Here is a 24,082-nt window from a genome sequence, read left to right as displayed (position 1 = left end):
GAGATAGCAAACATTTCTTTCAAAATGCATTGCTATGGCTATAGGGAAAACATTAACTTATATTGTTCTAATGACATTTGTATATATGTACCAAGATAATTATATTCTTATATTATTGTTATATATTATGATGTTGACAGAATACATACTGTTCCGATAAATAATTGCCCATTTGTGATCAAGTAATGAAAATAAGAGCTTATTTGACAAGGAGGACCTCGTTCTTGCTCAGTTCAATATTTGTATTATTAGGATATAATGATATTGATTTTAACCATCCATGTTCAAGGCCACCCTAAAAGAGCGGCGTTTCACTGTACTGTCATATAGGTACATTGAATTCAGAACACAAAACATCATTTTTAACTTTAAAGGTCCACCTTATACCAAGTCCCCTAATATAATAAGTAGTAGAACAGGATTTTTAAGACACATTGATTGTAGCCCGTACCTACGGATCAATAGAAAATGTTATGCAATTTACACACAAGGCAGATCACACTACAACAGGAATATGTACATTCTGACTTGAACAACTGCAAGATCATTTAGAAGATATGTATGCTATAGTTACAAAATTGAGTATATTTACGGTTAGAAACGTTCGGTGATAGAAAGTAGATTTTGACAAGTGTATTCATATTTTCATGATAAAATGATTTTCGTGCTAAAGCATGTTTATTTTCTCGTGTACAAAACACTACGACCCGTGTAATGTCAATACTTCCGCAAATAAGGTGCAATTCAAACCTTAGTTAAACACAGTGACAGCCGTATAAAAAAGCGTCGTCATTGTGTTTGAAGACAACTATTGATCGCTGTAGTTTAATTTTCCAGATAAGATCGACTCTACGTGATCTTCAGTTTAGATAACGCGTGCTTTTAAAGCTAATTTTACAGAACTACCACAATGTTCTGTAAAATTATCTTCTTTACTAGCTAGAATAATATTCATTTCTATACAATTACAAAATTGTTCGAAAAAACACCTGCATGAATAGCGCTTTTAAAATTGTATTTTGTATAAGACATTTTGTGAAGAAAACAACTGATAATGGTTCTGTCAGGTATCTCATCTAATTAGATAATTTATCACACTTAACTAATATACCATAAGATATATGTATACATATATATAGATATAAGATATCGGTAACAATGGGTACCATTTCAAGATTATCAATAACGTGTATACTATATGAGGTTATGGTCAGAAGTTTACAAGTTATGAAGGTTTTAGTATGCGATAATCACATATAACAGTTGATCGTCTAGTACTTTCCATGGAATGAGTATTAGGTAAGTAACATATTGTTCAGTTTACGGGTTCTATATATATCATGACTGTATGTGTTTTAATGCGTTCATGCTAATGATATGTTTGTTTTAAATGGGCCTACAGATAAAATGTGTGTTTGTGTGTGTTTAACTGCCTCCTTTTTAAATCTCGATAATGATTTTGTTTTTAATTATAAAACAATTTGGGTAAAATTAATATTTCATACCAGTCATTGTTGATAATAACGTAAATCTTTCTAGATTTTTTTTATAATTTGCACAGAGAAAAGTAACACCAAATAAACGAAACGAAATATCATTACATAAATTACACACTCTGTTTACTTTGGTCGGTTTCAACTCGTGAGGTAAGGACACTTGTTTACTTAAACGTTATGTAAATCTGAATATGGATTTTCTGTCAGATTCTGTAAGAAAAGCTGTAAAGTGTTAAACTTGTAGGTCATTTAACTGATTCGTATAATTTCCTCATTATGATTTGCCCTCTGTTACTGCTGCTGTTCCATTTGCAGATAATATGGAAAAATTTTGTATATTTAGAGTTACGTAGAGTACAAATGGCAACGTCAAAGGTAACCCCAGCAACGGAGTCTATGCAGGTGGATGATGATGCCCCAAGTGTCGAATCTGGAAAAGTAGACGACACAGCAAAGCCTCTAAAAAAGAAAAGACCAAAACCATGGAAAACGTATTACCGTAACAGGGATGTTGAAAAGAAACTAGATCGACTGGAGCAGACAGTTGAGAAAATAAAGACTGAAAAAAAGATATACAAAACAAGCATAAAAGAAATTCTTAAACATGTTAAATTCCAAACTATCGCAGATAGTGTCGTGATAGGAAACGACACCGTCATTGTAAAAAATGAAAACGGAAATGAAGAAGAATTGGACAAAATAATGAAAAGACATTTCGAGAAAGTCACTTGTGAACATGCTGCCATTTCAAAGGAGTTGGCGACGTTGAAGGTAACATTGTACTTTATTGAAAAAAGCTTTAAAATGTCTAAGATTTTAGCAAAACACATTTCTATTTATCATGAGTCATTTGGGATATGCTGTTTATAATGATTATAGTACAAATTTCGAATTTTCAAGGCGAGTATACAGTCACTATTAAACAAACATTAAACAGGTCATTAAGTAAGGACACAGACTTATTCTCTTTCACCTAAGTACACACATAAAAAGTCTTCCTGCGTTGAAAGCGTGAGAACGTTCCGCCGGATGAACACAAGTATGGTATAAACCATTACATCATTTCATTTGATAACTTTTGGTCTTATTATAGTTTGTTTTATAACAGTATCTTAATGCGTGTTTATTTCAGCATGCTCTCGACATTTCCACTGTGTGTCTTCAGCAAAAAAGTAAACAAAGCGACAGGAAACTCCAAACAATATTGGAACTATTAGAAATGACAAAGTCATCAAACGACGATTTCTTTACTGACAAAATTGAAAAAGCACTTAAGGCGATACAAAAATGGTCAGACGATAGCAAACGTACTTTAGCTGATAGTTACAAAGCGACAAGCGACCAAGCCCCAAAAGAAGCTCTTTCTACGATACAGTTCGTCGCCTCGAAATGTGGTAGGATGTTTGCAATATATATATTTATCATCAAAACACTAAGATATCATCCAATTCATATAAGATGACGAAACAAACAAACAACAAGAAAATACCAACTTGTCAACAAAGTCATAACCCAAACTCAATTTGAATAGATTCAGCAAATATATGGCATAATATGAACAAAACTTTCACACGGGGACTCCAGAAAAAGTACAATGAGAACAAGGCGAAGTATTAAGGCAAGATGAACTCCCCATTATTTATATACGGTATTGTTTACATTAATCATAAATCGGGCATATCTTCAGTAATCTTCAACATCCTCAATCTTTTTTAGTTATGTATTTGCTCTTGTAGTAGATAAACACACCCGTGAAGAGTTAAAGAGACTACTAGATATAGATCAACATGCGATGGAAGACGAACCAAACGACCTTAACTTGTGCTTCCGAGGACTGCTATTTTGGCGACAAAAAGATCCCGAAACTAACAATGCCGAACGCCTTAAAAAGCTACTGCAGGACTTGGATGATATGACCTTCGAAAGTATGTACGTCAAATATCAGGGTTTTTTAATGTCATGATGATACTAGATGTATATTTATGTATATATTAACAATGCAGTGGTATTACAAAGTATCTAGAGAAATTAAGCAACAATGCTCATATCAGTTACACAATTCGTTATCTAGATAATGATAGCGTGCTAATTCGGTTTACTGCATTTATTAAAATCGGTAGACTTTTATAACGCACTTTTTAACGATATCATTTGGCTTTATGATTTTCATCGAGATTTCACAATGTAATGTTAATCAGTAAGTGAATGACTTATGACAAGCAAATGTATTTGGTTTGTAGGGAGGAAACAAGACTCAAGGTCTGTGCTTAAGTTAAATGTTGGTGATCGTAACATAATGGACGGAGAGAGGGAGCAGGGATTCGTCAGAATGCAGAGAAATGTGGAAGAAATCCTTGACCACGTAACCAGCATCTCACAAAAACTAGCCACTACTGAACACCGTGATATCCTGAATATTATCCAACCAGGCGAATCTGTGACTGGACAAGGTCAAAGTCAACCTATTTTTGGAGACATGCAAAGACGTGTTCGGAGGCTATCAGTTCGAGCACCATCCCCTCCGAAAAGGAGCAGAAACGAAAGAGAGAGTTGTTAATTACTTTTAAAAGAAAACTGATATTGTGGTATGAACTAGCAAGTAACGGTAATACTAAGAAAATGATTTAGCTTATATATGTTATGGAAAATGCTGACAAACGTCATCTTTATCATAAAAGTATGTAAAATTATTTATTTTCGTTAGGAATATATTTTCTTGTTTTCGTGGTTGTTTTTAACGAATGCGGAAGTCCGCGAATAAATGAATCGATGAAATTTCAACTGACTGTTTAATAATAGTAGCCTTCTTGGACGAAGAAAACAAAACATGAAAATTAAGCCTTACGAAAATACATGATTTTATAGTGGAATATTCATCCAATTCATATCGAGTGTCATGTCGTTTTCTTTGTTTACATCTCTTCTCCTGAATCTCTAATATTTTATCATCTTTTGATCAGGTTGCGCTATTCCGCGAGTGGAAGTGGGGGAGACAACTCAGTCTGCGGAAACATGACTACCTGGTATTATAAACTGTAAATCTGATCTACCAAGACAGGTTCTCATATAGAATAATTATAGAGTTCTTGTTATTTCATTACGCTTTGGGGTAGACTACCTTCCGATAGTTATGCTAGATAAAACAGAACGGGCAAGGTCTGATATAAAGTACATGCAAATGTGACATAACCTGTGTGTACAAGCGTGTATTCTAATGCCGTGTCTTTGCAGTTCCTATATGCATTATGATAAATACTGCCCTGATCATATTTCAGCGTAAAAATAAAAACGTAGCCAAGTTTTGAATAACTCAAGCTCAAGCTGTATAAAGTACATGTAGGAAGATTTACATTAAACAATTTTGCAAAAGAGTTTTTTTTTAACTCTTCAAAATTGATGTGCATTATTTAGTATTTGAGTAAATATGAAATAGAGATTTCCAATTTCGGTCATTTTTTGTAAAAATTTGCAATTGCTCATGTTTTCTGTGGTATCGCTCAGTTAACGAATCTACTAATCACCTTTTACATATTGATATTATCATATGAAAGAGCAAGTGTTTATATTTAAGATAGATGTGAACTTCAAGACATCATGATCGATCAACATGTACGACTGTTCTGTTGTTGTTTACCTTCTCATTTCTCATTTTGAGAACGTGACATTACTTATTTGGACATATACAGCGGATCTCGTCGATACAACAGAAGAGTGTATCTATGTCTATTTTGATTGTGTTCACATGTTGATCGATTGCAAATTATGGACAATTGTAATCAGCCAATTAATGTAGTTTGAGGTTTTAAACATCAAGCATTGAATAAACATTAGACATTCAGTAAACATTTAGCATTGAATAAACATTAAACATTCAGTAAACATCAAGCCTTTGTTTCCTTATTTCATTGATGGCGTATAAATATACATGTACATACTTGACACATACTTATTTATTATTTTTCCATTTTTTATCGATAAAATCCAGAGATTTGCAATCTTGTTGAAACTTCGTATATCTTATATTATTATTCTGATACAGCACCTGTATATAAAGGATATTTAGTAAGCGCTTGAATGACCAACTCATTTCAGAGACGTATATATCATATGTGATATATACGTCTCTGACTCATTTAGATAGAAGATGGGTTACCTCCCTTAATCCAATAACGACACTGTCGATAGGTTATGACATTGTTACCTCCCTTCTACTAGATAAAACTGTGCAACTAAGTATGGAGACAATTATGATAAGGTGCGATGTGAAGGCTAAATACATGTAAATGTAATATTACCTATGTTTACACACGTGCGTCTAATGGTGTCTGATTGCTTTTCATATATACATTTTATATGTTTTACATGATTATATTCAGCACGAAAATACAAAAGTTTTGAATGACTCCGCCTTAATTTCTTTTGTCTGTTCTTTGTTGATTGAAAATTGAAGTCACCGATTTCTGAACTGACAATGTTGTGATGTTCATGCTTTCATCATCAATGTAAAGCAAACATTTTGCTAATCACGTGACACTTATTGTAAAATAAGTCTCAATATTTATCTATCGATAACATACATACATGTTTACTATCACATGAAGGAACAAATGCTTATTATTAAAGTGAAATGCGACTTACAGAACATCACGATCAATCAAATATCTTACATATAAGTTAGGAATTGACTTTGAAATCATATAGAAATGTAACTTACATGTATTAATCTACGTAGTTTGGGCTTTTGAACATGAAACATGCTGTCAGCATTGCGAGGTTTGTAATAATTTCTATGAAAAAAGACCAAATGGCGCAATTATCTTATAACTAATAATGTGAATATATAGACATAGTCGATCAACTTTTCTCGAACTTGTATAACTCAAAGAGCTCGTTTAATTCGAAGTATTCCGTCGGTCGCGTCCAAATTTTCCACTAAACATTCGAATTCACTTGATTCATATGACCATGAATGCCAACTGAAAGAGGTTCAATGCTTAAATAATAAAAGTGTATTTTTGATGTCGTATAGAAAAAGTAAATTCGGTTGTATGCCCGAGACAAATTTCGCCTAAACAGGTACAAATAGCACAGTGTATGTTTTTTGCTATATTGGGGTTTGAATTCAATGAAACATGTATAAATCTTTCCGGTTATTACGGTGAATATTTTTTTCTGTTATGGCGGCGAACAGAATATTTTAATATTGTGTTTCCCGTAAAGAAAAACTATTACGGGTAGTTATACAATGTTGAATTATATATATATAGCATATGTTCTCTAAAATACCTATGGATCATTTTTCTCAATGAATATTCGCTAGTCCCAAAAATGGGAAAACATACATACACACATATGTATATATGGCCCTGAAAAAATGTACTGGTGAACGGATTCGTGTGGGCATTACCAAGTTATCTACAGGAACGACATGGGGCTATCGTTTCTGGTTCTTGCGATTAAAGATTAAGTCACGCTAATTGTTAATTGTTATTAATTACTCCAACCGACGACGATAACAGACCTTGCTATAGGTGATAATAAGGTCATGTATAACGCGGCGTCACACAACCATTGTATGATCTGGTATCGGATACCGTAAGGAAGCCATTGTTAATTTCTCCGTAATAGACACATTGACGTATATCACGTTATTGTAATTTGTTCTCTTTATAAGATGTATGATCAGGCGATTCCCCCTAACTGGCATTCATTTATTAATCTCTATAATCGTTGGTGTAGGGATTAAAAAGGCACGATCAGTTGTTGTTAGAATAATTCATGATTCACCGTGTAGTCGGTGTCTGTTAGTCAGTGAGTTAGTATGTATTAGGGCTAAAATTCAAATGTTACAATACTTAAGTGATGTATTCTTAAATATACAAAACTATACAAATGCGTCTCCTATTCTGTACTTTGAGAACCACTACTAATGGCTTGCGTATTGTTTAAGAAGAACGTTTTACCAAAGAAAAACATATTTATTTACGAGTCGTTTAGATCCGCGAATTCATAAACATAAAGAAATAAAATACCTCAGGAATATTTGCAATTACACAGTATCAATTTTCGCGCTAAGGAGATATGTATTTGTTTTGTCTTTTTTCTTTTTTTGTGGGTTTTTTTTTTCATTTTTTTCTACAGACAATTATAATATATATGTATTTCACATTATATTACTAATAAACATCGTTACACATATAAAAGTATGTACAGATGATGTACACATCTATACATACCTTCACACACACACACACACACACACACACACACACACACACACACACACACACACACACACACACACACACACACACACATTAATATATACTTACATTTTGGCTGTTATTTTTCTATTTACGCTACTTGAAAGAAGTAGTAATATTTGTCATTCGTTAGACATTATACTCACTTAAGGGGGAATCCCGACAATCGATGGACTAGCAAAAGAGCTGATTCTATTTTGTCCGGAAAGATTGTCAGTCTTGACGTTAACCGAAATGTAAAGATAAAATGTATTGGTATGACCCAATAGAGACTACACAACAGAACTGTAAATATATCTTCTTTAACTCTTCAATCCCCCGGCAGTATCTGTGATACAACTGTGATGTATTAGATACCCCACAAGTTGAACAATTAGTTTCTTTTAAGGATGATTTGTCCCTGGTAACATGAGTTCTGGTTTTAAAAAGTCGTGATCGAAGTTACAATAGGCTACTAACACAATGGAGAAATTAACTGGTGAAGCCGGCCAATGCGTGGACTAGAACAAAAGGACATTTGCTACACAACGACATCCAACAAGGCACGATTAATGATCGCACATGTAAACAAAAAAAAAAAAAACCGTCGGTATCTTCAAAAAAAAAAAAAAAAAAAGGAATCACCTCTGTTCTGTAGACAAAATGTGTCGACGGGGAGAACTTCATTGATAATTGCAAAACAATAGCAGGTATCAGTTAAAATATAATGTACTTTTGATTTAATCAACAATATATATGTATACATTATCAGAAATCTTATTACTTTAATGTAGCACGTGATGATATGTTTCCTGATACAATAGACGTGTTCTTTTTAATAAGCGTGACTACCAGTCAATAACCCATTAGCACTTACAAAAGATCTCAATGTACGCCATGACTGCCGATACCACATCTATTGTGTGACACTGAATACGAATTACATTCAGTGCCACATATATAAGCATTCACATGACAAAGTTTGACACAATATTTGGTTACTTTGAAGTCGGCAGTTTGTTCATTGTTCTTTCAATATTCAATACTTACGGATTATATCCAGCGTCATATGCTACCATTCATAAGACGATTCCTAACAAGATATTTCGATTCTCTGAGTTATTACACTCCAGTTTGGAAGTCAGTCTTCTTTAGGAAATGCTTATCATACTAGCTTTAGTGGCATTGATTCCTTCGTCAATGTCCCAGTCGTCAACAGAGGGAACGAACCTCTACACCGCTCTAATGACAAGTTACCAGAAACATGTCCGACCTGGAACAGATTACTCTGTCCCGCTAAGTGTAAATATTAGATTTAGCCTAATGACAATTCAAGGTTTCGACGAAACTGAAGGAAAATTTTCAATCACAGGATTTTTCACGATTACCTGGGTGGACAACCGGCTAACATGGACACCAGCATCTTACGGTGGTCTTACTTCTACGCTCCTGTCACAGAAAGAGGTGTGGAAACCAAATATGATGCTTTCAAATACATACAGCAGTTTGAAATTTCTCGGCACCGATGACTTCTACATCCGGTATACGTACACCGGTGACGCCACCTGGATGCCGGCGGACGTCTTTGATGTTTCCTGTGATGCCGACGTGAAGTATTATCCTTTTGACAGTCAGGTATGTAAAGTACAATTTACGCCCTGGTTCATTACTCCGTCGGAAGTTTCTTTCACTGCTTTGAATTCAGAGCTTGATGTGACATTGTTTAGTCCAAATTCGAAATGGGAATTATCCACGACTGGATTGAAAGTTATTTCTGATATGTTTGAGGCTGTCGAAATGCAAGTCTCGTTCAAAAGGCGGTATGTGTTTTACGTAGTAAACATGATTTTACCGTTGTGTCTGATGACGGCTATAAACTCCTTCGTATTTATACTTCCGGTCGATTCTGGGGAACGAGTAGGGTTCTCAATCACCAATCTACTATCTATAGCAGTGTATCTTACGATCGTGACAGATGCTCTACCGGAAGCGTCCCAACCCCAAATATCCGTGCTGTCTTACCTTCTACTCACACAGATGGCCATGAGTGTCTTAATCATGCTACTTACTATCCTATCGATCAAGGTCTACATGTCAGAGGAGGAGAAAATACCACAAAATTATGTAACCTTTGTTAATGTTATGCAATTCAAATGGCTAAAAAGGAAATCGCAAGCTGCTATAGTGGAACCGGTAGAAATTAACGTTGAACCTGTGTCAAGTGATAGAAATAACAAGAAAGATGTTTCGCGCAGGAAATCACCAGCTGATCAGCAGAAACAATTAAAAAATGAAAGAGAGTTAACAACACCTAAAACCGACAATGACCTGGAGGTTGACATGACTTGGAAAACAGTAGGCCATGCATTTGATAAGGCATCTCTTTTGTTTGTCATAATGTCTTCTCTTATTATCAATATGACTTTCATGGTGTATCTGATTCACACTTACGTCTGAAACAATTTCTATAATTTTGATGGGATTTAAGTTTTTTTAAGTTATTTGTCGCAGCTTTTAACTACCGACAGTCGCAAATGCTTCAAATTCTTGTGACTGCTAGATCAAGGATATAACTTTTATACATCTAGTTGTGATTTTGCGTTTTCGAAAAGAAACCAAAGATATAATTTTTCTGAAAGAAATTAATGTAAATTTATAGATTTATGATTTACATTATTTTCATAATTTACATATTTCAAATCACGTTCGTTAATCATTATATATTATTAGTGTATAGCGTTTTACGATATAAGGAAACAGATCTTCTCGCACCTGCATGATTTAAGATGAAAGAAAAGTGATTAACAGTTTTAAATAATTCATTTCGTAAACATATGTGTAACGTCTAAATTTTAATTTTCTACACAAAGTGATTTTAAATGTGTAAGGGGTAATGATAATTTGTAAACACTTCTTGGAAAGTACTTTATATGTTATCAGATATCAGGTACATACTTTGTCATGATTCAATGTGCAGGTTGCGATGTTGTTACAGAATTATGACATGCCATTTTTTGTTTGTATGCTGTTTGAACCACACTTGGCGAACGACCTGACGATGTTGATACATGTTCAAGTGATGTGAATTGTTTGCAAGCTTGATGTGTTACAGGGTCAGATTTTCATGCATATATATTACGTGACGCCTGCGTAAGTTCAGGTGGACCATTCGGTCTGTTTATTCCAACATAGACAGGTGTACGTACAAGACGAACTCTGCAATGACAATACACAAATAACATTAACCATATAACAAATATCACACACGCAAAATATACATATATCACTTTGACAAATAGATCATTTAACTGTATACTTGCAACACTAGTACAGTATTGAGTTATATTGAATTAAATTAAACTGTTGTTACATAATTCCATTACAGATATAGCGAATAATATTAATATAAGATATTTCTATGAACAATGCGTTCCTAGTTTATTATTTACAATATGAAGTAAGTATTATAAATAAACCTGAATACTATAAGTTACTACATACTTAGTGGAATACATATATAATTAATTACCCGTGTATGTTTGTTTGTTTGTAGGAACCTTGTCAATTATTTTACATACATGTATTGCGACCACTATGGATGGTAGGGCAAGTCTGTAAAGTTACAAACAGAGAAACTAGAAATCCGGACTAAATTAACTGTATCATTATGTAATAGTATAATGTACATATATCGAAAAATAGATTTTAACAGATTCAAATAATATGTCATTTGAATTCATTACTGGTTTATCGTAGTTTTGTACCAATACATAACAATGAAACTATTTGACATCAAAGTAATATAAATCTTACTCTTTATAAATATAATAATTTAATACCACCAGTAGGGGAGTACAGGATAATAAAGATTAAACTTACGATGCTCGTCCTTTGCCGGCCGCTCACACAATGAAACAATGACCGGAACATAAAAACTACCGCGAAATCGACGAGCCAATAAAATAAGACATAAGACTATGACGTAAGACAAAGACTAAACTGACCACTGACCACACGATACGATACTAGCAGACGATACTAGACTATACTCTAAGACGACATACAGCTATAACCGGAAACTAATAAATACGAATGAATAATTAGGAAGACAAAACAAACAATATATGACTAAAAGTCGGCCCTTCTACAGATGTACGTTCTCAATATTTGAGAGCCCAACACCAAAACACTAAAGTCTCGAGGCAAATGTTTGAAAATCTTCTTAGTCTAAAAGTTCAAGAATACATGTACATTCCATGCAACCATCTAGTTTCATTTTTTACACGCGGTTACCGGTAGAATTAAACAGTGATTCAAGTGCTTTGAAATATCTAATTTCAAAGACAAAAGCTGTCTTAGTAATAATTAAGTGATATGAATCTGAACAAGTGGTTTATATGAGGTCCAGCTGTCAATATAAACAAAAATCGATAAAGCATTCAGAGTTCGCAAAATTGTTAATACATCATAGCCAACACAGAGCAATGGAGGTTGCAGGAGCTGTCCCAATTAGATGGACATCGAATCTGGATTTTTTTGTAACCTTAGTAGGATATTCGTTTGGTCTTCCTGATGTATGGAAACTACCGTACCTCACTTACAGGAACGGTGGAGGTATGTCACTTAACGGATTAATCTAGAAATTGTTGTATTTACCATGTCTCGTGTTACAGTCATTCAAGTTTGCAAGGTGTTTTAGTTGATGGATGAAAAACCAAGGTACATCTGTCATCCAATAAGGTTCCCACATCATCTGCAGTTGACATTTTGGAGATTCCTGGACCAATGACTTTCTTATCAATATCATCATCACTCTCACTTTCATCGTCATCATCATCTTCCTCCCCAAATACAATGTCTGCCCCTGCTCTGTCCTCCAGTTCTTCAATTTCTCCCCCTCTGTAAAATGGTTGATGTATAAATTCACTTGTTACAAATGACAGGAAGACTTTCATGAAAAAATATGCATTTAGGAAAAACTTTGTAATTGACACTGGTGTCAATTAAATGGATTTTATATTGAAGGATGTATGCAAACTCTAGTGTTTATCTCTCGTGGTGCAAAGGAGATGACCATGTAAAAGACAAATAGAAAACAAAACTAAATATAACTTAATTATATTACTTAATATAACAACAAGGGGCCCAGAATATATATTCAAGAAGTAAAAACAAGGTTAGTCTTTTTAAATTTTGTTATGCACCATCAGGGGAACATACTGATCAATTATGATCATTCTAGACCTTCCAGTATTTTAGAATAAGTTGTTTTTCAGGTTTTAACACATTTGACACTTTTAACCTTGTATGTAGGTCAAGGTCATTTCTTTTGGAAACCTTTGTTAGGCTTCATCCAAAGAACCTTCCAGCAAAATATGGTAACTCTAGGCCTATCGTTATTTCACAAGTTTTTTAAAGGAAAAGTTGACGGACGCAAGACGATGGAGGGATGGACAGACAGACAATGTTTGCCCTTCGTGCCAGTGGAGAAAAAATTAATTTTTCATATTGTGTACTTTTCAATAGCTCTTAAAATTATAAAATAAAAGAAAAAAGAAAAGATAAAGACATGGTGTGATTCTTTAAAACCTCCTACATTTTAAATATAACTGATAACTAGTAAATCAACTGTTAAAATGAAGAGAAAAGCTAAGGCGTTGCATACAATTTAATGCGAGAATACAGTAATCTTACTTGAAAGGATCCATGAAAGATGTTGACATCTGTTTTCTGACAGGTACTCTCTTTCCTCTGTTACAAAATAAACATGCGCAAATGTTAAAACATTGATACTCATGGCTTTAAGATTTTACATAATTCCAAACTCAGGTTAAGGTTTTATTCCATTGTTGCTTTACTGCTTATCGATAGTCTAAAAGTCTGAGTAATTAAAGAATGTGAAGTTTTAGATGTTGTGAGCATTTATTTATTTACTTATTATTTTTGTTGTTTTACGTCCTATGGACAGCAAGGGTCATATAAGGTGGAAACCAGAGTACCTGGAGAAAACCAACAACTTGTAGTCAATATTACCTGGCAACTGCTTCACGTAAGCCTCGAACATGTGACCCAGAGGTGAAAGTTATAGCAATTAATGGTAGTATGCCTGAACCATTTGGTTACACAGCGCCCTAAATATTGTAGCAAGCCAGAATATTTTTCTTAATACATGCAGATCTAGAATGCACAAGTAAGTTTGCTTATATCCATAATGTGATATACTGTACTTACAAGGAAATGCTGGGATGGTCAACCATTTCCTTTCCAGAATCAAGTTCTCCAACACCAGATGCCTCAGACGAAGATGCTTTCACTTTGAATTCATAAAATGCAAGGTAAAGTGATCTCCAGACTGATCAGAATTGTACATGGTCTGAGAGTGCCCTTACACGCTGCTGATTATACTGTATAGAATGAATTGTTAGTGATAAGAATTCTGTTGTTTTTCGCTTGCAAAATTATAAGTTCATTGTACATGTACGATAAATATTATACAATACAAAATAATTATATATATAATATACTGTTACCAAAGGCTACCCATGAACATTTGTATGCACAAAAGAATTAGATATTGCCAAATCATAAATGAAAATATATTCAAATACATATACTTCACTTTATGCATTAAACTTACTACTTTAATTAGTTTGAAACTATTGTGATGTTAATTAATAGACCTTTTCTTATTCCTGGTCAATAAAAGTCAACAGTAGAAGAATCAAAATTAGGACAAGAAATAATTTTGATTTTATGACAGACTTTTATGCACACATGTATATGTCTACATGTATAAATTTACCCCTCATCAGACTTCACTGAAGAAATTTCTGAAACCATGAGTTCTGCTGCCATGAATTCCTTGGTAATGGGTGTAGAAAACACTTTTGGTTGTGCACTCGTGTCTGTCATCCTGGTTTTGTCTGTGTAGAATGTATATGGAAAATATATACATTGTCCATGCCTTATAACTTTACATTCTATAATTGATAATATTGACACTTTTAGATAAAGAGAGTCGATAATTAATCCATATAACCTTTATCTATATATTTTAAAATACCTTGATGCGATCAATTTTGTTCACCTAGCTAATTCATTAAATCGTTCGACTGTTGAGTGTTCACAGTTTGTCAGTTCAGGCTCACTTTTATCACACCTGTATATATATTATCTGTTGCATTAAAACTGATGCACAAGATTATAGGATAAATTTGCGTTGAAAAACGATACCAGTGTTTCTGAATTGGAGACATCATCAAAATGAGAAATTAAGGATATTTCAAGGTATCTAGATCAAGACTGCTTATTCGAAAATCTTATGATTATGAGGGGTTATGATTTCCCCTCAAGGGGCCCCCGAAATTTTGATCTCCGTTAGCTGCATGTAGAACATCGTATTTGTCTTAGTTTCTTTAGCTGTCAGGTCATCATATGTCACGAAAACCAACAAACATACTTTAATCACACGCACAAAATAACCAAACATAAATATTCAAGCTTTCATTGTCCCGTATTTTTATATTTGTGGATTGAGTTCTTACCTGTCGAGCAAGATACACGCTACTTCGTGATTTGTTTTTAAATTCAGTTCGGTCTTCACAGCATTCCATCTTTCCGTATGCTCGCCAATATAAATGTTTGCCTTTGATATATCACTGTCTCGCGCCATCTTCCTTCTTTTCGCTTCAGAGTCCGTCAAAACACGTTTTCTTCCCCGTTTCCGTTTAACAGGAATCTGAACAAGTGGTTATCATGAGGTCCAGCTGTCAATATTTAAAAAATCGATAAAGCATTCAGAGTTCGCAAAATTGTTAATACATCATAGCCAACACAGAGCAATGGAGGTTGCAGGAGCTGTCCCACTTAGATGGACATCTAATCTGGATTTTTTTGTAACCTTAGTAGGATATTCGTTTGGTCTTCCTGATGTATGGAGACTACCCTACCTCACTTACAGGAACGGTGGAGGTATGTCACTTAACGGATTAATCTAGAAATTGTTGTATTTACCATGTATCGCGTTACAGTCATTCGTCTAAAGTTGAGGGCGCTGGTTAGAACTAATACTTTACTTTATTTCTTTTATTTTTGCTACAAATGACCACCGATTTCACATATTCCTGCTGTCATCATGACAAGAAAGGAACATTTAATTTTTTTCTATTGATACGGTAGAAGAGGATAATTTAGAATAATATGCATCAACATTTCGTCATGTTAAGCTCTAAGCATCGTCTTGTCTCGAGATAATCGTCATCCGTGATTTTGATTTCTATTCATGTCCATTTTGTTCGAAATGGGAGCCTTTTTTAATTTGTCAATGTCTCTATTTTAGAATTAATGTGTTTTTCATTGAAAACGTCCCTCAATGATGCCACAATGGTCCCTTAGTTTATTGTTGTACCATAATGTTAGTTGAAAATCGCTCATATTTTAATATTGTAACATAGAACATAGAAAGCAACGAAAGTGACACCTGAAATTAACGGTCACATTTTTCGTCGTTTTGATATGGACTGTATATGCTCATTATGCTCATTTATCGAAATAATAATATCGAATATTTGCCAGCTATTACATTTCAGCAGTTTTGCTTTAAAGTGATTTTCGGATTTGATGTTTAGTGACAAAAATGTTAAATTATTGGTTTGAACTGTAATCAGCATACACCAGTAACGAGTATCATATATGAAATGATTTCTTCGTCATGTATAAAGTGACCTATCCATTGAGGATCTAGTTACCGTACTAAACTACCAACAAATGCAGATGTTGTTGCTTACAAGTTTTATATTACTTATAAAAAAATATAATCATCAATGCTGACAAATATCTAAAAACAAATCACAAGTAACACATGCGAATACAGTTCACATATCTAATTCCAGGCCGTAAAGATGTGTACGCACGTTATCTCATCATGAAGATGCATATCATATATAAGTTTATACAAAACATACTAAAGTTATAAACTCACTTAAATACAAGTTTAGGAATAGAGACACTGGAAACAAACAATTATTGAAACGGCATCATCAGGCCTATATCTAAGAGCCAATGAGGTACCGAGGAAAATTCAATGAGATCGAATGACATGTCAAAATCTAGATTGGTAGGTGCACTAACCCTATAATTAATGAATTTCAAAATATCTGTTAACCTTAGGGGAAAAAAATCAAGTGCATGTATATTAACTGAACCGTGCCTCTAGTCCCATGACTTAAAACGTTGCACGCAGGTACAATTCATATGAAAGTGAAAAGAGTGTAGAGCCACCAACAAGAGGGAAATACTGTGTAAACTCTTTGTTTGACCACGTGTCAACAGTTTATATATGGAGAGGGCGGGAAATCGGAGTTGTTTAAGAGAAAAAATACACATATTTTCTCATCCCAGGTCATTGATGACTGAAACAGCTATTCTCTACGTCAGCAGGAATGGATTTTTTCGATTTCTCCTACTCTAAACATGTTTTTCCACGTGTTATATGATGGATGATATTTCCTTGCCATACCATAGGGGGGAAACGAGGGTGTTCCTATGTCAAGACAATGGTATGACATTATTTAAAGATACAATTCATTCACAACACAATAACATTACGTCATCAACGTTCAGCATTGAATTAATAACACAATTACTTGTATTGAAGCCGCAAATAGTAAGAGGAAATATTCATTCACCCACGTTGACACCACGAGGATAGGAAAGAATGATCTCATGAAGCCTTGGGCTAAGATAATAATTATTATTTTTCCTTTTTTGTTTTTGTTTGCAACTATGTTCTGTCGGATATAAAATACTGACGAGCACTTGCTATTTTTTAATGTGAAACTGATCTCCCTTTTGCAACACATGTGATATTTATCTTATTTCTGTTCGGTGTTGTATTTTTCTGTCGGATATAGAATACTGACTGTTGCAAAGAATTATTATACAATATTGTAATCAAAACAGATGTTATATTTGTAAATTTTCTTGCATAGTCGATATTCATTTGTACATCACAATCCTTTTTTTTAAATCTTATTATCATTGGTTTTGGTTGAACTGCATGCATATTGATATCGTAACGAGCACTTGCTACTTTTTAATGTGAAACTGATCTGCCTCCCTTTTGCAACACATGTGATATTTATCTTATTTCTGTTCGCCGTTGTATTGTTCGGTCGGATATACAATACAAGGACATAATTATACATTATTATACAATATTGTACTTAAAACAGATGTAAATGTTCTTGCATAGTCGATATTCATTTGTACATTATAATCCCTTTTTAAAATCTTATTGTTTGGCTCTACCTAAAATGTTATAAGCTTTTATTTTTTGTTATTAGGATTTAATTGTAAACTTTTTCCGAACATTAGTTTACATGATTGCCTTATTAATACCCGATATATCTTTGATATTCAGGAATTGTCCTACAGTTTAGGTTTAGGTGGAAAAGCATTATATTTTTACTGATAGTACGACCTGTAATATGTATTTCAGCAGTACAGTATCCAGTGCTCTAGTTGCCTAGATGAGCCTCTTTCGAATAATTAATCAAGCATTACGTTCGTCTGCAGGGGCATTTCTCATTCCATATGCGTTGCTGATGCTGCTATGCGGTGCGCCCTTGTATTTTATAGAGATAGCCATGTCTCAATATTCTTGTAAAGGCCCATGGAAGATATGGGACATCTGCCCTTTGTTTAGAGGTAGGTAGCAAAAGCAACATTACGTGGTACCTTGTGATGAAAGGTTAAACAATGAACTGTAAAGATGTCATAAATAAAAAAGCCAGGATAAATGAATGTACCGAAAACTACTCTCGAACATCTTCATTCTTAGGAAATGATATTAACATTATAGTTATGATGCCGTCGATCCATTCACAACAACAATAATAATCAAAACATTACAAAACAAAAACAAGCCCAAAACAGAATGCATAGATATAATAATACAATTTTCATATCTAATCAAACAGTTCCTATCAAGTAACATGTGAAAACACCATTGATTAATTTAACTACATGGGTTTTTAAGAAGTTCAGATTCATATATACCTGGGATAACATCAGCCAAGCGAAGACCGATGAAATAGTTTGAACAAGTTGCAGGTAATTAATAGTTATGCCAGAGAAGGTAGAACGTTAACCTGTATTGCACGAACTATATCAATTATACCAAAATTCAAAACTCAGTTGAAGCATAAATACTTAACAAATAAAATAGATTATCAAGTTACCTTGCTGTACACCAAACGTAGGCTGATTATTCCGTTAGTAATGTGTTAGAGGGAATCTCTGGATTTTTTTAGTGAATTCAGTCAGGCGTGAAATTCAACGATTGGCTCTTCATGTGAATTTCGTAAATGCTTTATGCATTATCTTAAAACCTTTATAACTTGAATAATCTTCATTAAGTTTTAAAGTATATAGATAATGCATCGTCGTCCATGGAAAGAAAAGAGAGAGAGAAAGGGCTGTTGGCATGCTAAAGTTGACGCAACACGAGGTTGCATGACAGTTTGGGTGTAGCCAAATGACAGCACTCAACGTTTTAATGCAACCACTTCAACATCCGATTGCCGAAGGAGCGGACGACCACGAATAATCATACCTCGTAAAGCCCTGCAAACGTATGAGCAAGGATTTTGTTTTATAGACGGGTAGACAGCCAGACCATCCGCAACAGGCTTCGACGTATTAGAGAAACATTACATAGGGCCCGTCCTTAGACAACACCATCACAACAATCGCTTTGATTGGACTTGACGACACCGACGATGACGGCGGTGGAACAACGTTTTGTTCAGCGAAGGCCGAGAATTTGTTTACTGTGCATTGATGGAAGGCAGCTAGTATGGCGTCGCCGAATGGAACGCTTTGCAGACTGCTGTTTGGCGAGCCTGACAGACTTGGTTGGGGTTGTGTGATGATCTGGGGCGGCATATTCAGTGGAAATCGAAATATATGAGTTATTGTCAATGACAATTCGGTATCGGGACGAAATATTTGCACCCGTCGCTGTTCCGTTTTCTCAGTGGCAAAGCGTTAGGTTCATTTTACACCATGATGATGCGACATCACACACCGATGATGAGACTAGAACGTTCTTACAGCCGAAAATATTTTTGAGTAGCCGGCAAAATCCCCGATCTGAACCCCATAGAGAACAATACTCTTGGAAGAGGAGAACGGCTCCAGATCTGTTCTACAATCTACAGGATCCAACGCAGATATTGAACGAGGAGTGGAACGCCATCCGGCACACAATATTTGACGATATACAGACTCTATGGGCCGTCGTTGTAATGCTGTTGTTTAAGTCAATGTTGGTTACACAATACACTAACACCTTTCTTTTTAGACATGAACACCACGTGTCTTGTACATTATGCAAAGTCACCGTACTAGAACGGATATTGGTCGGCATTTAAACATCCAGATGCAGATATCCTACTGAATAATTTGACCCACATTTACCATATATCAATGAAACCCACAAAAAAATCTTTTTATTTTATTAATTTAAGTATACATATGTATATAATTATCTTATATGCTAAATAAACACTGATACAGTACTATACTATCAATTGTAAATGACGAGTCTTACTTGCCACATCGTAACTAGACAGATACATTGTTTTACTGATTAAACAAGCACAACTGGACGATATCTATTTCCAAGGGTTCGGTTTGGCTGTACTAATCATCAATGGAGTGAGTCTGGTGTATGACACAACGATGCGTTCCTGGATTATTGAATACCTTGTCAACTCTTTCCAGTCAGAACTTCCCTGGACTAACTGTGATAACGAGTGGAATTCAGACAACTGTATCACTGGATTACATTGCTCACACTGCAATATCTCCTTATATGGTGCATCCATGGAGAATTCAACAGTACAAAATGTAAGCTTATCGATACTTTTATTGAATTACGTAGGTGTATATAAGTGATTTATACGTTTCTTATAACAAATGTTTCATAAACTACTACTACTACCTAAAGAAATGAAAATACGAGGAAATTCTGCTTAGCAGAAATTAACGAATTGACACTATAATCATGACATTTTCACTTATTTCGATGTTAATCATATGTAAAACACACTTTTGTCGAACTGTTACGGCTCATTGGAAATATGTAAATATTAATTTAACACTTAATATTTTAGGTCGCTGCAACAGTACCCACTCCTGTTTCGGCCATAGAGGAGTTCTGGATGTGAGTCAATTGAAATGCAGATTATATTTCGGTTTTCTTCTGCAACTTCTCTATCTTTCATTCTCTTTTTTGAAGAATTATTTCAATTTTGACAACTTGCAATGTTGAATTCGTGCATAAACACTTGCATATTCTCTATATACTAGGTAAAGATAAAATTGCAGATTAAAATTAATTAATTGGATTTAATTCAAAGGGAAAGATAGGGAAATTGGTGTGTAGGAAATATAATGAAGTGATAGAAAAGATTAGGATGCAGAGATGAGGTATATAAAGGCCATCCATGCCATCGGATCTATTATCAAACTTTTGTAGCATAACCTCTTTGTCTGATTTAAGCCATAACTTAACTCTGGATAGTCACTTAGATATGTCTATAATGTATTAGAAGTCTGTCTAAATTTCATGCAAATGTTTGCCTAGACCTTAACTCTGGGCCGGCGATATCATGATAGTCTTATCTAACGAACTGTGCTTAGTGTTAGTGGGTGATCGTACTCGTTTTTGTTGTCCGTCCTCTTTTCATACACTCTATCTGTCTGCCATTCTGTTCACTTTTATTATTAACAATGTCCGTACTCCACAGCATTATTGCATCATTCCGATATCATATATATACTCAACAAAAAAAGAAATGTTAACATGTTTCCTTGGCGAATACCTGTAAATGAGTGAAAACAAAATGACGTTTGTGCAATATTAGAAAATGGTAATGTTTTACATTACAAAATCCAAGGGGATTACCAAAATTATTCTAGCGTAAAAGTCTGTATTAGCGAAAGAGCTGCACGAGGTTTTCTGCGACTAACTTGTATCTTCGCTTGAATTTCATAAATATTCAAACTGACAGTTGTTCCTTAGATCCTTAGGACTTAGAAATCACCGAATCTTGCTATCTATCAACTTTATCATTATGCCCCGGCTGTCACAAGTACAGAGAGAAAGGGCTGTAGGCATGATCCAGGCTGGGGAGTCTCGCCGTCGAGTTGCACGGCATTTTGGTTGCAGTGTTAAGACAATTTGCCAGTTGGTAAGTCGTTTAAACCAAACTGGGTCAACATCCGATCGTCCACGAAGCGGCCGACCCCGTAAAACGACTGCTAGGGATGACCGTCGTATATGATTGATACACGTGCGCAATCGATTCGTAACCGCTGTAGAGACTACAAGGACATTGTTTAGGCGTCGTTTGTCTCCCCAAACAGTCCGCAACAGGTTGAGAACCTACCAATTGAAAGCGCAGCAGCGTCCCTACACTGGACCAAATTTGTTGCGACGTCACCGTAATAATCGGCGTAACTGGACCCGTTTTCACCGGCGTTGGGCCTTACGACAATGGAACAATGTTCTGTTTTCAGATGAGTCCAGGTTTTGTCTGCAACACGGTGACGGAAGGCGCAGAGTGTGGTGGCGACGAGGGGAGTGTTTTTGCGAACTGCTGCGTCGCAGAACGGGACCGCTTTGGCGGCGGAGGTGTAATGGTTTGGGGTGCTATTTGTGGGGGGACTCGTACCAGACTTATGGTGTTAAATGGCAATTTAACCGGCATTCGATATCGGGAAGAAATTTTAAGACCAGTGGTTCTGCCATTCTTAAGACGCCATGGCGTTGGCGCCATTTTTTCAACAGGATAACCCACCAGCGCACACCAGTCGCGTCAGCAGAACTTTCTTAGCGTACAGGTGTTAGATTGGCCATCTAAATCACCTGATTTGTCACCGATTGAGCATGTCTGGGACGTTCTTGGGCGACGCGTGAGAGAACGTCAAAATCAGCCGTCAAACTTGCGGGAGCTGGCCCAAGCCTTGATCGCTGAATGGAACAACATCTCTCCTCGAATTATCCGCCGGTTTACGAGTTCCATGCGACGACGCTGCAATGCTGTTTACTTCGCAAACGGTGGCCATACCCGTTACTAATGGTGTTACCTTTGAAATTGACCCCAACGTCCTTTATAGTCGAATAAAATCAACTGAACGCAAAGCTTTATTATGAACCATGACTGCAGTTTTATCAGAATTGATCAATTACTTTATTCGTACATGATTGGTAAGGATTTATGAAGGGGTTAATTAATTAATCACAGAATAAAGTAGTGTTACCTTTCTTTTTTGTTTAGTATATATATAATTTGTAAGATAAATATTAGGTAGGCCAAAATTGTTATCAGTATTATTAAACGTTTGATAAAAATACTTCTTAGAAGGTTAGCTAATGATACAAAATTGAGAAGAATAATAGAAAAGTGCGACTATTGGGAGGATATCTTAACCGATACGAAGAGTAATATATTCTACCTTACTGATTTCCTGACTGTACCCTAGGAATGGCCGAGCCTCTGAAATAGATCAAATTGCTATGTGATTTTAAAATATCTGAAGACAGCATTAAAATCTGCTTACATTTTCTGTTAGGGTTATAAAATTGGTGAAAAAGTTCCAGTATAACAACCATATAGAAATAAATGTGACAATGCCACTGCATGTCACCTCATCTGACAAAACAATGGAATAATTCGGTTAGGAAGACGATGTGGTCATCGCAAAGAACAGAAATACATTCTACGTAATGAAAGGGATATCTAATTATCATACAAATGTACAGAATGTATATGAAACAAATTTTCTATGATATTTTTTAGACACAAAGTCTTGCGTCAATCTAGTGGAATAGAGGATATTGGTGACGTCAATGGCATGTACATTGTCTACTACGTTATTGTCCGACTGGCCGTGTTTCTAGCATGTGTGAAGAGCGTCAAGTCCATAGGAAAGTTAAGTTGATATCGAATTATTGATACATTATTGATTGAATTGGATTGACATCGCCAATCCTATGCGGTCATACTGTTTGTAAAAATAAACTGAAAACGTTTATTTTTTCCGGAATACATTATCTTATTCAAGTTATCTTGGTGTTATAGTCTTTGGTAAATCGTGTATACAAGAGTCTTATTGGTCTCGTATTGGTGTAATAGTCTGTGCGTAAAACATACCTTTAAATCATATTTGGTGGATAATCATTCGAATTCGGGTTAGATTCCGGATTTTGTTGACACATCAATGATTTCCTGCCATTACTATTGTAGGTCATGTATATCACAGCTCTACTGCCTG

At 35.0% G+C, this 24,082-nt stretch overlaps 2 protein-coding genes across 2 annotated transcripts; both read left to right on the top strand.

Moving 5' to 3' along the window:
* Positions 1-1,856: 1,856 nt before the first annotated feature.
* Positions 1,857-4,053, top strand: LOC132545065 (uncharacterized). The gene is made up of 4 exons (XM_060208733.1): positions 1,857-2,267; positions 2,629-2,890; positions 3,233-3,421; positions 3,737-4,053. Exons 1-4 carry the CDS (start codon positions 1,857-1,859, stop codon positions 4,051-4,053), a joined length of 1,179 nt encoding a protein of 392 aa, XP_060064716.1.
* Positions 4,054-8,896: 4,843 nt separating this feature from the next.
* Positions 8,897-10,195, top strand: LOC132545064 (acetylcholine receptor subunit beta-type unc-29-like). Its single transcript, XM_060208732.1, has one exon. The coding sequence runs from the start codon at positions 8,897-8,899 to the stop codon at positions 10,193-10,195; it is 1,299 nt and encodes a 432-aa protein (XP_060064715.1).
* The last annotated feature ends 13,887 nt before the right edge of the window (positions 10,196-24,082 follow it).

Source organism: Ylistrum balloti, unplaced genomic scaffold, assembly GCF_031769215.1.
Source record: "Ylistrum balloti isolate Yb309-2 unplaced genomic scaffold, AGI_CSIRO_Ybal_v1 Utg369822, whole genome shotgun sequence".
NCBI classification, from domain to species: Eukaryota; Metazoa; Mollusca; class Bivalvia; order Pectinida; family Pectinidae; genus Ylistrum; species Ylistrum balloti.
This window is presented reverse-complemented; position numbering and strand designations above follow the sequence as displayed.